Source organism: Chelonia mydas, chromosome 4 (assembly GCF_015237465.2).
Source record: "Chelonia mydas isolate rCheMyd1 chromosome 4, rCheMyd1.pri.v2, whole genome shotgun sequence".
In the NCBI taxonomy this organism is placed as follows: Eukaryota; Metazoa; Chordata; order Testudines; family Cheloniidae; genus Chelonia; species Chelonia mydas.
Window position 1 is genome coordinate 16,266,394 of NC_057852.1, and position 17,930 is coordinate 16,284,323.

General features: G+C 44.8%; 1 protein-coding gene across 2 annotated transcripts in view; it reads left to right on the forward strand.

Moving 5' to 3' along the window:
* The first annotated feature begins 11,258 nt into the window (after positions 1-11,258).
* Positions 11,259-17,930, forward strand: part of ANXA3 (annexin A3) — a 34,728-nt gene continuing 28,056 nt past the window's right edge. Inside the window, exons 1-2 of one of the 2 annotated variants that reach the window (XM_027831947.3) lie at positions 11,259-11,494; positions 13,948-13,985. In XM_027831947.3, the coding sequence (XP_027687748.1) occupies positions 13,971-13,985 (15 nt within the window). In that variant the 5' untranslated portion in view covers positions 11,259-11,494; positions 13,948-13,970. The remainder of the gene's footprint in view (positions 11,495-13,947; positions 13,986-17,930) is intronic. The other variant, XR_006290383.1, reaches the window with a different exon arrangement.

A 17,930-nucleotide genomic window follows, 5' to 3' on the forward strand; every position in this document is an offset into this window, starting at 1 on the left:
GACTCATCTTACTTGTCAAAAGCTCTCCAATACTCTGAAAACTGAATCATCCGGTGATGTAGAAGATGAAGAAAGGACTTCTGGAGACTGTTCCTCCTGTGAATGCCATTGTTCCTCCCTCAGCGAATGAATTCTGTGGAATCCTTTGGAAGGGCAGAAGTTTCATTCTCTATCCTTCAACAGGCTCACACTCACTGACCATTCATTCCTCCAACAATTTCCAAAAGGAAAACATCACCCATGGAAAAAGAGGCCAAAAAATCATTGCCCAAGAGGGTCAAAAATACAAAGATCTGTCAACCAGCTGTAACTTATCGATCTCCCCATTTTTCTACTTTCCTGACTGATAACATTGTGCTCATCACCATATTATTTGACCACTTCTGGTCTTAAAATTATTTAAATAGTTCTGTAGATGAGCTATAAGATCTCAAATATACTCAGTCTCCGACTTTTCCTGGTTCACTGACCTGCAGGGTTCAAAATGCTATGGTAATACCACTTGACACAAACAATGATGTCATCAAGATTGTTACACCATATGCATAGTGAATGGGCAGTTTCAGTGTCCAAGCCAAGTTATTTCCTCCCCTGCCCCTATTATACCTTGCTTGCTCTCTCCAAAGTCCAATATCTCTTCAAAATATTATTTCAGAACCAGAAGTACAATTACCTAAATAATAAACATGATTAAACATAAGCCAAATGGGCAGCAGACAACAGTCAGTGGCCGATTGAAAGCCCACTGAAGTCTATGACAAAAATTTCTTGGAAAGAAATTCATTTCCCAAAATCACTGGTCAGTGCCAACACTTTCAAGACATGAATAAAGGGGACTATGTAAGAAGTTATTAGGGATCATACTTCTGTCTCTTGGGCCCATAACCTGGATGTCTTCTTCAACTCTAGGTTTTCTCTAGCTCATCACATCCAGACTGTCTAAATGGTGCAGATTTTTTTTTTGCAAAACACCTCTAAGACATGGCCTTTTCTATCGATCCACACAGCTAAAACTTTCATCCAGGCTCTCATCCCCTCATGACTTGATTACTACAACATCCTGATCTCCCGGGGTTCCCAGAATTGTGAGTTACTGTGTTACCACTCTCAGCCTCAGCAAGTGAGAGCTTTGCTATTGCTAAGCTACGTGTCAGCTCCCTGACATACCAACTTGTCTGCTCTGCCAGCAAATTCTTCAGGACTTTGCCAGTCCAAACCTTGCATAGCAGGTAACAATTAGTAAATCCCAAATTCCTCAGAGAAATCTTTCTGCTATGTACAGCTCCCTTCTTACTGCAACACTCACAAAACCTTATCAGATTTGTTGCTCTGTTGAAGAGACAGTACACAGCAGCTTATTACCTTACCTGAGGTTAACAAACACTCTATCTTAATCAAAGCACTGAGTTGGTCTATAGTAAAAGTAAATTTCATTAAAAAGATATAGGTTTAAGTGATATCAAGCATAAGGAATAATGATAGAAATGCGTACAAGCCAACAAAAATAAGAATGCTTCTAAGACTTCAATTGTTCAAAGATGTTTTTCTTACCATTTGTCCAACATGGCTGACCAGTTTTTAGCCAGGACCCTTCACAGAGCTCAAAGTGTTTAGTTCCTTTGTTTCCTTACATGAAGGATAACTTAAGAGTTGGCTCCTCCTTTCATGATAGTCCAGTAAACCTTTGAATTGTATTCTTTTGAAGGGTATCCCCATATAAAATTCCTTTCCCCTGCTGGGTGTAGACATCCTTCCGGTTCCTCCCCCACTGATTATTTTTATAATGCTAATGATCTCTTCCTGCAACCTCTGATATGAATAGCCTATTGGCCACACATGGTTTGAGGTGCTGGCCTCTTTTGCTTGTCTGGAGAAAACTTGTTTGTTCATTCCCTCTAATCTGTCTGGTTCAAATATATTTTAGTCACATATTTACAGCACATCTGTAAAGTTCTTTGTGGTTAACTGTACGTGCATCACACAAGAATATTAATGATCAGTGAGTTATTAGTTTTCCAGTGAGATGTTACGTGCCACATTTTGGGTATATATCATGACAACAGTGCACCATCTGGCATTGGGGTACTCTTAAGGTCACACCTTGACAAGCACAAGTTTGCCTGCTCGTATCTACTCAGATTGCTGCAGCAAAGATCATTTTTGTAGCCCATTACTTTGATCATATCCTCTCTCTCTTTGTGTCCCTCAGTTGATGCAATAGAGAAGGGGGAGACAGCAATCAACTGCCTATTTTCACTTTCAAGCTTCTTTGTGGCCTATCCACACCTTTCCTATAATCTCTCATTCATTATCAAAATGCTGACTCCAGACTCCATCACCTACCTGTCAAATTTTCAAACAAGCACCTTTGTGCTTTCTCCATGCAGCCCCTCATGTTTGGGAGGAGCTTCCCCATAAACATCCACAAAGATACTTCATTATCTTCCTTCAAATCCTTCCTTAAACACTCCTTTGCTCTAATGCCTGCAAAAAACTTGACAAGAGTTGGTTGCTGGTGCACTGATACCACTGCCTATCAGGTGGGAAAAGGGCATTTTTTTTATTCTAATAGAAAAATCCTGACCAGCTCTAATCATAGGTACTTATATGGCCCCCATTACCGTGGTATCTGAATGCCTCACAATCTTTAGTGTATTTATCCACACGACACCCCTGTGAGGTAGGGAAGTGCTAGAGGCAACCAAGGCACAAAGATAAGTGGTCCCACAGGAAGTCTGGCAGAATGGGGAGTCCCAGGTTAGCACCCTAATTATAGGACCATCCTTCCTCAACTGTACACACTTTAAGCCCTCAATGCTCTTTTCTTCCTTTCAGGTCTCCTAAGCCACAGCCAGTGCATTCTCTCAGAGACCATCACTCAGATGGTATTGCTTAATCTACCCACACAGTCAACAGCCCCCTTGAGTTTAGGTTGCCACTGGACCTTCCTGGCATGCAATGTTGCCCACATACACTGCCCTCCCATTTCCCCCACAAAATCATTATCCACCCAGTGGCCTCTGTTCGGGTCCAGTCCAGTCTGACACTTCTGGGCCGAGTGCCGCTGGTCAGCCAGTATGCTGTTCCGGCTGCCTCTAAAATGCAAGACAGTTGTTGGATGGCAGCTAATGCCGGTGAGGCAGGAAAAGCCTCTTCTGTCCTGAGGGGATAACAGGTCCTGTGCCCCAGAGCAGGGAGTGTGAAACCTGGTGATGCTGGATTTGTTGGGATATAGGCAATGCCCAGCAGCCCCCGCAGTGCTATGAGACTCCAGCCCAGTCGGTCAGCATGGGAGAGGCAATGGCACTCTAGGTCTCCCCTCTCTGTCCTGTACTGCCCAACTGTCACTCCCAACTGCCATGGAATCTTAAGATACAAACATTCCATTTGACTGGTATCCAAACTATTTGCCTGGAGACAAAGGTGTTAGTTTTTGGGTTTGGTTGGTTTTTTTTTAAGGATTTTGATTTTTTGAACAAGAAGCACAGATTTTAAAAAGGAAATTTTTTTTCCTTTGGACTGCTGGAAAGCAGGTTTTCGGCTGAAAGCAGTTAGAGGTGTGGGTTTTTTTTGTCTCTGCTTGGGAGCCAGAGCAGAGACAAAAGGGAATTGTCTTTTGTGAGCTGGAGTTTTCTCTACCTAAAGGCAGGGTAGTTAACCTCCTGCAGGGAAATTCATAAGTCTTCACAGACCTGAAGAAGTTTTGTTTTTTTTTTTACCTAAGAGCAACTAGAGGGTTTTCTGTCTATTTGCCTGGAGACAAAGGTGTTAGGGGTTTTTTGGGGGTTTTTTTTTAAGGATTTTTCTGTAGGCTGACAATCACTATCACAGAATATAGGTATCATATTACAGCACAGCAAAATTTTACAAGCCAAGTTTTTTGTTTGTTTGTTTTATTTCTAACTCTCGGGTGTAAAGTTAGTTAAAAACAGAGAGGCAAAGATGACAGAAACCAAGACACAATACAAATTGGAGTTAGCCAGACTGGAGGCAGAAAAAGCCCTAGAAGCTGCCCACAGGAGATAAATGGAGGCAAAGGACAAAGAAATAGAGGCAGCGAAAGAGGCAGAAAAAAACGAAGAGGCTGCCCACAGGAGAGCTATGGAAGCAGAAAAGAACCAAGAGGCTGCCCACAGGAGAGCTATGGAGGCAAGGGAAAAAGAAATGGAGGCAAGGGAAAAAGAACTGGAGGAGAAGGAAAAAGAGGAAGCATGCACTGGAGATGGAGAAGGCAAAGGCTCAGCAGAATATACCAATAAACCCTAGCAATCCTTCTCCAGGTACCACTTCCCATCCAAGAAAGTTCCCCACCTACAAGGCAGGCGATGATACCAAGGCCTTTTTAGAAAACTTCAAAAGGGCCTGCCTTGGGTACAGCATCTCTACAGACCAATACATGGTAGAGCTGAGGCCGCAGCTCAGTGGACCCTTAGCTGAGGTGGCGGCTGAAATGCCTAAGGAACACATAAACCAGTATGAACTCTTTAAAACCAAGGCGAGAGTCAGAATGGGGCTAACACCCGAGTATTCCCATTGGGCGATTTAGAGCCCTAAGGTGGAAACCAGATGTGTCATTCACCCGACATGCCTACCACATTGTGAAACATTGAGATGCCTGGATATCAGGAGCAGGTGTTAAATCTCCAGAAGATTTGCCCTTCCTAATGCAAATGGAGCAGTTCTTAGAGGGTGTTCCTGAGGAAACAGAAAGATACATCCTAGATGGGAAACCTAAAACTGTAATCGAGGCAGGGGAGATTGGAGCCAAATGGGTGGAGGTGGCAGAGAAGAAAAAAAACCGGTCGCAGTTGGAGCGGATACCAGAAGGGCCAACCTCAGACCACACCCTACAACCGGGGGCAGCCCAAGGCCCCAACTACCCCCCAAGGAAACCTCCAGCCACCTTATCGTCCCGCCACACCATTCTCCAGCAACCCACCTCGCCCCAGTGACCCGTCAGCTGGACAATGTTTTAAATGTAACGAGCCGGGGCATGTAAAGGCCAACTGCCCCAAGAACCCCAACAGATTACAGTTCATTGCACCGGAATCACACCAGAGGTCCTCAGGCCCAGATACCTCCCAGATACCCTCAGAGCGGAGAGAAACTGTGAGTGTGGGCGGGAAGAAGGTCACCGTGTGGAGGGACACTAGAGCACAAGTGTCGGCTATCCATGCTTCCTTAGTGGACCCCAATTTAATCGACCCAGAGATCCAAGTGACAATTCAACCCTTCAAGTCCAACTCTTTCAATTTGCCTACAGCCAAGTTGCCTGTCCAGTACAAGGGCTGGTCAGGAATGTGGACTTTTGCAGTCTATGATGATTATCCCAGCCCCATGCTGTTGGGGGAAGACTTGGCCAATCATGTGAAGCTAGCCAAGAGGGTGGGAATGGTCACTTGCAGCCAGGCTAAACAAGCCGTCACGCCTAGCTCTGTTCCGGAAACTTCTACCAGGTCCCAGTCAGTGGTGATGGACCCGGACCCCGGGCCAATGTCTGCAACAGCAGTAGTGGATCCAGTCCCAGAGACCTAGATCAACACCAGAGGGCCCCACCGAACCTGAACCGGCAGCAGCTGATAACCCTACACAAGAGGCTCAGCCGGAGCCTGAACCCCAACATAGTGCACCAGCGGAGAGCGGTTCAGTCAATGGAAAGAGCCCCATCCCTACATCGCTTCCAGAGGGACCAAGCATAGGTCCACAGTCCAATGAGGAACTGATGTATCCAGCATCAAGGGAACAGTTCCAGACTGAACAGGAAGCAGACGAAAGCCTCCAAAGAGCTTGGACGGCAGCACGGAGCAACCCACTGCCTCTCAGCTCCTCTAATCGATCCAGGTTTGTTTTGGAAAGAGGACTTTCATACAAGGAAACTCTTTCTGGTGGACACCAGGAAGACTGGCATCCTCAGAGACAGTTGGTAGTTCCAACTAAGTACTGGGTAAAGCTCTTGAGCTTAGCCCACGATCATCCTAGTGGCCATGCTGAGGTGAACAGGACCAAAGACCGTTTGGGGAGGTCATTCCACTGGGAGGGAATGGGCAAGGATGTTTCTACCTATGTCTGGTCTTATGAGGTATGTCAAAGAGTGGGAAAACCCCAAGACCAAGTCAAACTCCCTCTCCAGCCACTCCCCATCATTGAGGTTCCATTTCAGCGAGTAGCTGTGGATATTCTGGGTCCTTTTCCAAAAAAGACACCCAGAGGAAAGCAGTAGATACTGACTTTCATGGATTTTGCCACCCAATGGCCGGAAGCAGTAGCTCTAAGCAACACCAGGGCTAAAAGTGTGTGCCAGGCACTAGCAGACATTTTTGCCAGGGTAGGTTGGCCCTCCGACATCCTCACAGATGCAGGAACTAATTTCCTGGCAGGAACTATGGAAAGCCTTTGGGAAGCGCATGGGGTAAATCACTTGGTTGCCACTCCTTACCACCATCAAACAAATGGCATGGTGGAGAAGTTTAATGGAACTTTGGGGGCCATGATATGTAAATTCGTAAATGAGCACTCCAATGATTGGGACCTAGTGTTGCAGCAGTTGCTCTTTGCCTACAGAGCTGTACCACCTCCCAGTTTAGGGTTTTCACCATTTGAACTTGTATATGGCCGCAAGGTTAAGGGGCCATTACAGTTGGTGAAGCAGCAATGGGAGGGATTTACACCTTCTCCAGGAACTAACATTCTGGACTTTGTAACCAACCTACAAAACACCCTCCGAACCTCTCTAGCCCCTGCTAAAGAAAACCTACAGGATGCTCAAAAAGAGCAAAAAGCCTGGTATGATAAACATGCCAGAGAGCGTTCCTTCAAAGCAGGGGACGAGGTCATGTCTTAAAGGCGGTCCAGGCCCATAAGATGGAAGCATCGTGGGAAGGGCCATTCATGGTCCAGGAACGCCTGGGAGATGTTAATTATCTCATAGCATTCCCCACCTCAAACCGAAAGCCTAAAGTGTACCATATTAATTCTCTAAAGCCCTTTTATTCCAGAGAATTAAAGGTTTGTCAGTTTACAGCCCAGGGAGGAGATGACGCTGAGTGGCCTGAAGGTGTCTACTACGATGGGAAAAGTGCTGGTGGTGTGGAAGAGGTGAACCTCTCCATGACCTTTGGGCGTATGCAGCGACAGCAGATCAAGGAGCTGTGCAATAGCTACGCGCTGATGTTCTCAGCCACCCCAGGACTGACTGAATGGGCATACCACTCCATTGACACAGGTAATGCTCACCCAATTAAAGTCCGACCTTACTGGTGTCTCCTCAAGCTAAAACTGCTATAGAACGGGAGATCCAGGATATGTTACAGATGGGTGTAATCCGCCCCTCTGGAAGTGCATGGGCATCTCCAGTGGTTCTAGTTCCCAAACCAGATGGGGAGATACGTTTTTGCATGGACTACCATAAACTAAATGCTGTAACTCACCCAGACAACTATCCAATGGCACACACAGATGAACTATTAGAGAAACTGGGATGGGACCAGTTCATCTCTACCTTGGACTTAACCAAGGGGTACTGGCAGGTACTGCTAGATGAATCCGCCAAGGAAAGGTCAGCCTTCACCACCCATGTCAGGCTGTATGAATTTAATGTACTCCCTTTCGGGCTGCGGAATGCACCCGCCACCTTTCAAAGACTTGTAGATGGTCTCCTAGCGGGATTAGGAGAATATGCAGTCGCCTACCTTGACGATGTGGCCATATTTTCGGATTCCTGGGCAGAACACCTGGAACATCTACAAAAAATCTTCGAGCGCATAAGGGAGGCAGGACTAACTGTTAAGGCTAAGAAGTGTCAAATAGGCCTAAACCGAGTGACTTACCTTGGACACCAGGTGGGTCAAGGAACTATCAACCCCCTGCAGGCCAAAGTGGATGCTATCCAAAAGTGGCCTGTCCCAAAGTCAGAGAAACAGGTTCAATCCTTCTTTGGCTTGGCCGGTTATTACAGACGATTTGTAACGCAATACAGCCAAATTGCCGCCCCACTGACAGACCTAACCAAAAAGAAACAGCCAAATGCTGTTCAGTGGACCGAAGAGTGTCAGAAGGCCTTTAACCAGCTAAAAGTGACACTCATGTCTGACACTGTACTAAGGGCCCCAGACCTTGACAAACCGTTCCTAGTAACCACAGATGCATCCGAGCGTGGTGTTGGAGCAGTTTTAATGCAGGAAGGACTGGATCAAGAATTCCACCCTGTAGTGTTTCTCAGCAAGAAGCTATCTGAGAGGGAAAGCAACTGGTCAGTCAGTGAAAAAGAATGTTACGCCATTGTCTACGCTCTGGAAAAGCTACGCCCATATGTTTGGGGACGGCGTTTCCACCTGCAAAATGACCATGCTGCGCTACAGTGGCTTCATACCACCACGGGAAATAACAAAAAACTTATTTGGTGGAGTTAAGCTCTTCAAGATTTTGATTTCGACATCCAACATATCTCAGGAGCTTCTAACAAAGTGGCTGATGCACTCTCCCGTGACAGTTTCCCAGAATCAACTGGTTAAAATTGTCCTTGAGATGTGGAAAATATTGTTAGTCTTTATATACTTGGTAGTATATTTAGAGGTACGTGTCTTATTAACTCTGTTTTCTCCTAGAGCTCCAGAAAGAAATCCCAGCCAGCGTTTCACCCTATCTGTGATTTGGGGGTGTGTCATAAATATAAAGGGAAGGGTAAACACCTTTAAAATCCCTCCTGGTGAGAGGAAAAACCCTTTCACCTTTAAAGGGTTAAGAAGCTAGGATAACCGCGCTGGCACCTGACCAAAATGACCAATGAGGAGACAAGATACTTTCAAAAGCTGGAGGGGGGAGAAACAAAGACTCTCTGTCTGTGTGATGCTTTTGCCAGGAACAGAAAGGAATGGAGTCTTAGAACTTAGTAAGTAATCTAGCTAGATATGTGTTAGATTCTGTTTTGTTTAAATGGGTGAGAAAATAAGCTGTGCTGAATGGAATGTATATTCCTGTTTTTGTGTCTTTTTGTAACTTAAGGTTTTGCCTAGAGGAATTCTCTATGTTTTGAATCTGATTACCCTGTGAGGTATTTACCATCCTGATTTTACAGAGGTGATTCTTTTACTTTTTCTTCTATTAAAATTCTTCTTTTAAGAACCTGATTGCTTTTTTCATTGTTCTTGAGATCGAAGCGTTTGGGTCTGTGTTCACCAATGCAAATTGGTGAGGATTTTTATCAAGCCTTCCCCAGGAAAGGGGGTGTAGGGTTTGGGAGGATTTTGGGGAGAAAGACGTTTCCAAGCGGGCTCTTTCCCTGTTATATATATTTGTTAGATGCTTGTTGGTGGCAGCAAAAAAGGCCAAGGCCAAAAGGTAAAATAGTTTGTACCTTGGGGAAGTTTTAACCTAAGCTGGTAAAAATAAGCTTAGGTTTTCATGCAGGTCCCCACATCTGTACCTTAGAGTTCAGACTGGGGAAGGAACCTTGACACAGGTCCTGTGCCCTAGAGCAGGGAGTGTGAAACCTGGTGATGCTGGATTTGTTGGGATATAGGCAATGTCCAGCAGCCCCCGCAGTGCTATGAGACTCCAGCCCAGTCGATCAGCCTGGAAAAGGCAATGGGACTCTAGGTCTCCCCTCTCTGTCCTATACTGCCCAACTGTCACTCCCAACTGCCATGGAATCTTAAGATACAAACATTCCATTTGACTGGTATCCAAACAGCACCAACTGCCAGTCAAGGTTAAGGCCCTGTTGGTAGTCTTAGTCACCCCATGGGTCACCTGGGACCGGGGCCAAGCAGGGGGCAAAAGGGAAGGGAAGTACCATCACTGAGGGCCGAATCACTCTTCCACTGAAATGCTCATTAAGGGAGATGGGGCAGTAAATACCATCAGGGAGGGGACAAATGGTTTGCCTCTCCCCCAACTATGGACCATCCAGAGTTCTGTCCCAGAGCTCATGTATCCCGTGCCATCTGCAGGAGGCTAGGAGTGTGGGGTATTCATAGTGTATCACCAGGCCAGCACCAGGATCTCCTGCCTTCCCATGGCTCCCTGACAATGTAGCTGTGTTGTCAGGTCTTTCCTCAGCCACTGTTGTCTAGGAGCCCACTGTGGGAAAAGTGGTTTTCCTAGGATAAAGGGGACTATATAAGAGAGCATGCTGTCCTAACATGCATGTCCACAAGGCTGGGACTAGTGGGAAGTGTGTATGTCCCACTTGGGTAGTGTATGTCCCCTTTCCACATTAGCTCATCCTTACAGTGGCCACAGTTCACTAATCCTGTGCCCTCTGTTGGGTCCAACACAAGGGGGCAAAGTGCTGCAGAGGCAGCTGACCCCTTTGTCACAGCAAGTCTCCATACAGCTAACATTGGCTGTCCAATCTGGTTCCTGGAAGGGCCCATGGATAAATAAAGTCTTGCTGGCATCTGATTCCACACTAGGGGCCTTGTCTCTGTCCCAGCCCTCACTAAACCCCACTGGTGACTGTCCAGAATATTTTCCTCTGGGCTCCCAACTGGAGTTGGTTCCTTTAATTCACAGTCCCTTACTGCCATTTTTTAATTCAAAGGCACACACGTTTTTAAAATATTGAGTGTAAGTTTACAATTTTAGAAAGTTCCCCAGAACAAATTAATTTTTATAAGCTATATAGTCATGGCTTTAAAAGTACAATTTTTAAAAAATACAATTTCTATAGGAGAGAACCCAATCCCAAATGGTGGGATTGCCTCTGAATTTGAATAAGCAAAAGATCTGAGAATGTATAAATGACAAAATACTTCTCAAGACACCCTGGGTGACATATTCCTGCCACCACTGCATCTTTCTGAAGTAGCTGGGACATGCCACTCCCAAAACCAAAGCTTTAAAGCTGCAGAATATTCTGCCACACGTCCCCCGCTCACCCCGCCTTCCTATCTGCAAATGGTGCTTGCATCACACAGTGGGCTGTGACTGGCCATGGTGACAACAGACTTCTTAGCCAGCCCAGTCGCTGCCAGCTGTGGCACCCACCATTCCCCTCTGCACTTTCTTTCTGAGTGATCACACCATGAACCTCCACAGAGCAAGCACACCCCCGCCTTTCAATCAGTTTGTCACCAGCCCAGCTGTGGTGTTTTCACAGCCGTTCTAGCCACAAATGCAGAAGAGAGAGAAAATCTGCCTTGGCCTTCGGCCATCTAAGAAGGGGGGCGGGAGGAAATGACTCACTTCAACACATCTGTGTTCGATTTTGTTGGAAAGGGTAAAAATATATTTAAGTTCAGCTTCGCCCCCCCTGCCCAGGGACCGCAAGAAGGAGAGGTCAGGTGCCCTAAGAGTGGAGAAGCAGCCCGGGGAGGAAGGAAAGGGAGCTGCTGCGATGGGGTGGAGGAGTGGGGAGGGTTTTCCAATAAGACCATTGCAAGGCAGGTGGGGCCTGCGGCGGGGGCGGGTCTGGGCGGCGCCCGCTCCTCTGCCTGCTGCTGCGGGCGCCGTTCGCAGCTGCTCTCGCCGCCAGTGGTTTGTGGGGACTTTCCAGGTACGTGTCTCCGGGGGGGAACTGAGACCGCCTCGTGCTTCCCCAGGGGCCGCTGGGCTTCCCCGCTGTGTCAGGCGCTGCCGAAGACCGGGGCAGCGGCTGCGCTTTCCCCACAGAGCTGCCCCCAGACCCTGTCGCTCGGTTCCCGCTGCGTGTGGCGCATTACCCCGCAGCTGGGGTGAGCGTCTGGGTCTCTGCCCCTTTCCCGCCCCAGTCCGCTTGCGCCAATGGGTAAGAGTGAAATCTGGGGCAGCTGGCAGTCACTGCGCACCCAAGAGCGGAGAGATGAGCCCTCCTGAACTTCGGAAGTGTCTGTTGGAAAGCCAAGCCACACCCCTGCCTAAATTAAACCTAATTATTCACCAGGTGTTTGTGCACGAGTGTCCTTAACCCTCTCTTGGATCGCCTTCAGGGGTTCTCAAATATTTTAACATCTTCCCTTGTGGGCCACGTACCTTCCCACTGGCAAGTGAAGGGCAACTCAGCAATTATGTACATGGAACAATGTTAAGGGAGTGTTTTAATATGTATTGTAGCTTTTTTAAAATATGATTAGGGAGATGGAAACAAGGAGGAACAGCTGTTGCTTTTTGATCAACCAGTTGTCCATAGATTACTAACAAGTGTTCTGTAAATTTAGGCCCGAAACCCACAAGTAGTTTTGGAGCCACTGGACTACTCAGTTTCATTTTCAGGGGTAGCTCTTACAGCCTTGGTATGTGGGACTTGCAAACACTGAAAGAGAAACACTTCCTGACCACGTTTGTAGTAACAGTGGATCTTATTTTTTAATCCAGTTTTTAAAATAAAACCTACATTGAGGACAAAAGCTGCCTGACCGTGCTCTTTTAAAGAAATTGCTTAAAACAGGACTTTACGTAGGGGAGGTGATCCTTCATGCAGGATTCACTGAATTTAACTGATAGCATTTGTCATTTGGTTTTCTGATGCTTGATAGTACAGATAAGTAGACAAATGTGTGACAAGGGATGGATCAGTTGACGATTACCTGTTCTGTTCATTCCCTCTGGGGCACCTGGCATTGGCCACTGTCGGAAGACCGGATGCTGGGCTAGATGGACCTTTGGTCTGACCCAGTATGGCTATTCTTATGACCAAAAGGGTCCAAGGACTCCAGCCAGTAGATGCATAAGGCTAAAATCTACTGGCTTGGATAACAATACAAAATAAAAATATGAAGTCTTTTTACTAAATAGAGACCAGACTTATTTTGAAGAAACTTCAACTTCATATCTTTAAACTACAAAATTAAGTCCTAAAAATCTCAAACTTCTTCTTGGGGTGATGCAGAATCTTGGAGGAACCTAGAAAGGCCCAAAGAAAAGATGAAAAGGTTGTTATGCTTTCCTGTGTGTGAATGGAATTTTACTGTAGGATGAAATAAGGGTGGTGAAAGAAATGGTTATGTTTCAGCATTAGTCATGTGTATCTGAAGCAATATAAATAAACCAATGAACAAATTCAAAACTCCTATCAGAGCGAGGAACCAGTTAACTTAGGACAGAGTCCTGCAATCTTTACTCATGAGTAATTCTCCTGTAAGAAGTGCCATTGTAATCGATGGGGTTGTTCAGAAAGGTAGAGCTGTAAGGGGGCAAAGAGCCCAAGATTTGTAATTTTTTTCAAAAGATAGTCCACATCCTTTCATCATAAAATGTTCCTGCCAATGGAGGTTAGACTGTTTTGATTCAGACCCCCCTCTCCCCCCTTGTAATTTCGTGTTGGTTGTGGCATAGGAAGGGAGACTAACTGAACTGTTTTCAGTATTACCCATTAGCTAGCCTGGATCTTTAATTTTAGCAGAAACCTTTAGCAGACCACTGATTCAGACCACCCTTATTTCATCCTACAGTTAAGCAACTTTGAGTCTAATTCAGCAAAGAAAACTCAGTTTGCAGGAGGAGGTGAAGTCAGAGTTAATAAATCTGGCTATCCCAGTCAAGGTAGAAGGTGGTGGACAAGCACACAAACCAGATCTGATAAGAGGGGGAGGGAGAAAGGAGAGTTTGCCAACTGTTAAGACATTTTTTCCAGATTTTTCGTTTTTATAATGTCAAGGAAGGCGGGAGGATTTCTTTTAAACAAAACATTGAGCTGAGTGAGTATGTTTAAACAATGTGTCTGCCAAATGGAAAAATCCATGTAAGGTTCTGTCTTCAGACTCAAAAACTCTGTACTGTGTATGCTGTCAGAGCACAAATAAAGTCTGATCCAAGACTCAGCAGAGCTTTATAGTTTCCTGAGAGTGAGAGAATGTAGTTTATTTATTTTAATCCTTATAAACTTTTACCTTCGCTCTCAGTAAAAGGTTCCTTTAAAAAAAAAAATCTGCTGTGTTGGTTTTTAAACATTGGAAAGTTGATAACTTTGTTTTTTATCAGTAAATATAAATTAGCACCATGTCTTCTATTAATATCTGATTTGTTTTTCAGATTTTCAGTGAAACAATCAAATCATGGCATCAGTTTGGGTGAGTTTAAAAAAAATTATTAAAGATAAAAATCACAGGACTTTCCAGAAGTTTTTTCTCCCTAAAAGTGAGGCAAACCTCCCACAAAAAGAGTATCCCTGTGGAAAAGAAACAAGATCAAACTTTTTCAAACACACAGATGTTTGTCGCTTCTAATGATCGCTAGAAGGTCAGTTAGAGCTTCTGGATATTTGCTGCTTTTGAAAAACAGGCCAGTTGTTCTAGGCACCTAAATATGGATTTAGGAGCCTAATTTAGGACCCCCATTTTTGAAAATCCTGGCCTAGATGCACACTTCACCTTTTTGATTTGTTTCCGGATCTATGACACCCAGCACCCTCGAGAAATAGCTGTGAGGTGAAAGAATTCCCTGTTTACCTTACAGAAGTATCCGTCTGTGCCTTTATAGATGTGTATAATAAATGCCGAGGAAGCTCAGGAAAGGAAGTCTGCCTGGGAGTTGTTTGGTGCAGACTATTGGGAATGAGGTTCTGTTCCTGAGTCTTCCATTGACCGCATGTGAACTTAAGCAAGTCTTACTTTCTTGTGTGCTTTGAATATAAGAACAATGGAAAGGTATCTCCATTTCTATAAACTTCATACACTATACACTTTCACCTCATACAATACTTAGCTCTATCTACCCCAGGCCAGGTACCTGAAACTTTCTGATTAGCCTTGACAGGAACCAACTGGGTTGCTATTCTGTCCTGGAACAACCCTGCTCCAGTTTTAAAAGATGCACATAACCTTCCTCATCTTCCCAGGTTCTGAAGGGCCCTGAGTCCTTAGTTGGACCACCTGGATTCAGTGATGTGTGGAGGCTGTTGTGTTCAGGCATTTTTACTGGCTTGAGCATGAGAGCAACTACTCCCACAGAGGCGATTTCATCTCAGAGGTGGAAGTGCTATGTCATTGAATTAATGGCATATAGAATTGAGACAGAACATTTTGCTTTGTATTAATGTTTCAAAGTGGGACAGTGCCCCAGTGGGTAGATTCACCTTACTGATCTAATGCAACAAAACCCTGCTTGGAGACTAGAGAGTTCTGTTTTATATAGATTCTTCTACAGTCCTCTTCACTGTAAAGACCTGAACTCTGATCCATGCAGGTTTCCCTACTCCAGACAGACATAAATACATAAACAGGTTACAAAAATGACACATCTATGCTGAAAGATTGCTGTAGAATAAGCGAATCCATTTATGTTTGAAAGCTGTCTCATGAATGCCAGTGTTAGAAGAGCATATTTTATAATTGCCATACTAGTCCAATGGTTGGAACTTGAGGCAAGACCAAATCAGATTGGAAATAAGCCATAAATTAACTGTGAGGGTAATTAAATTGTTCCAGTGATTACCATGGGATGTGGTGGATTTTTCATCACTGACAATTTTTAAATTGCAATTTGATTTTTCTGAAAGATCTGCTCTCAAATAATTCCTAAGGCAGTTCTGTGGCCTGTATTATACAGGAGGTCAGACTAGATGATCACAACAGTCCCTTCTGGCCTTGGAGTCTGTGAGACTAGCTGGAGGTGTGTTTCCAGTGAACAAGCTGTCCTGGGAAGAGAACAAGCAACTCCTCCTTCAGTAAATATTGACACAGAAGAAGGCTACAAACAATGGTACACAAAGCAATACAGGAAAGAAAAGCATGTTCGATGTGGATTTCAAGCTAGGAAAATTTTCAGCCAGAAAGCTGGGTGGAGAAACTCGATAGTCCTTTGAGTTAAGGGAAAGTATTTCTAAATATGTCTGCAATGAGGATGAGAAGTGCTTAACCATTTATTCAGAACTAAATAGAAATTGAAGTAAACCTGGTTGATACCACTCTCTGCAATGACAATTTGAAAGAAGTAATTACACACTGCAGTGTAGATGAAGTAAATCCTCTAAACAGAAAACTAACAAGAAGGAGAGTGTTAAGTTATGGCTTAAAAGGGTTGTTATATGATAAGAGTTCTTAAAACAAGACAGATCATGCCTGTCTTCTTAAGATGTTATTTATTAGGGGTAGTTACACAATGCTTCCAGCACCAAAGGAGCAGGATCTTTTTCTGGAGCTCTTCAGGCTCTGGGTATGAATCAACTTTGACAATTCCTCCTCTGTAATTATACCGCTTTTGTTTTTGTAGGCTCTTGATAAAAACATAAATTTTGGCTATTCCAAGCAAACTCTCTTCCTGAAGCTTTATGTAATTTGATGAACCTGCCTACAGGGGTCATGAGGTAGCATTGCCTGACTTTGAGATACTTCAGCTCTGAAGAGGACTTAATATCTCATAACCATTCACTGCTAGCTCAGTATTGCATAACTAGACTAGAGCATTAATAGAGAGATGGTCCAAACCAAAATACAGATTCAGACAGCTTGACCTTTGGGAAAGTAATGAAATGTAGTTATTTGACAGCAGTTTGGCCTGTGCAAAGAGGTGGCAGTCCAGTTCCAACATAGGTATTCACATTGCACGTGGAAGCCTCATTAGCACTCTGCAGAGGCCAAAGATTGTTAAACTGGTATTTTGTTTGTGGAGTAAAAATTGACTTCCATCTTCATGTCTCTTCATAGCAGCCAGTAGATCCTTTTGTCTACCCTTGTCATCTGATGCAGCCTTTCAGTCTCTCTACACCTAACTGATTTCATGTCTGTCTTCAGACCCTCTTTCTTGTCCATGACCCTTCCCCCCTCCGTCACCTCCCATAGTCCTTTCTCTCATGAAACTAAGCCAAATCCCCATTCCCTGTCCATCTGTTTTCAGACTGATCATTTATTTGTTCTTCTCATAACCCAGCATATGGACTGATGCTTCCTGTAGCATATGAAGTATTGCACCCTGCTGCATTTCTGTTGACCATTTATCCTACAAATAGTTAAGTTCTTTTTGAACTTTTGAATATGAGTAGTTTTATATGACCATTGTATTTTGCTCTGTAATAAGGTAGTGTCAAAACATTGCATTGATGAATGATTTCTTGAGTAGCTATGCAACTTCACATGTCCTGGAACAAAACGAGACAGTTGCCAGGAAAGGATTGGTGGGATAAGGGACGCTGAGGGGCTACAGCTGCCAAAAGTGGGCTTTAGGTTGAATAGGCATGGAAATGAATCTGTTCTCTGGCCCACAGAGATGGTCTCACCAAGACAGGGTTGAGGCAAGTTAGCAGTGCATGGGTGGGGGGGCAGGGAAGCTCATACTACCGCTGTGCATGCTGTACCTGTTCTGTGGATAAATAGAGGCCATCCAGCTGTAGGGAAATCAGTCTGGCACCATTCAAATTTTCTTTTGAGGAAGAAAGTCCTCCCAGGAGGGAGATATTGCCAGACCTAATAAACTAGTCCCAGGTGTGCAGTGACTCAGAATGTAGCTTGGAATGCATGGAAGGGAATGAGTTTGAGCCACTCAAGTCTGTTGCAATTCAGCAGTGGAGGTTTCTGGAAGAGTGGTTGTGATCTTGGAGACTGCACCGTTACTGGTGGTGCTTGCCCTGGACTTCACCTCTGACCATGTATCCATGGGATTATGTGGTGTGGGGAAGGCATTTTAAAAACAAAATCTTCTAGGATGTTAGTTCTTCCAGGACCCCTGATTGCTTTCCCCACAGTTCAAAATAGGTTGAATGAAGCTCATTGGACTTCATCCTGTTCACTGGAAAGTGGTGTGAAAGCATATTATTTTGGAGAAGGGGTGCTAACTGTTGTGGTTTCTTAGCCCAGCTGGGATGATAAACAGCTGTGAGATCTCAAGGATAAACTGCTAGAAGCCTTAGATGTCCCTAGCCCTAGAAGTCTCTAGGTCAGGTCAGGTTCAGAGCTCCTCCTTGCTTAACTCTCTAAACCCAGTGACCCTCAGCTACTTTCTATTCAGTCTCTCTTGTCTCTCACCAGTTCTTAACACCGCTGCAGCCAGGTCAGTTCTCCTTTCTCCGCTCTTCTCAGCTT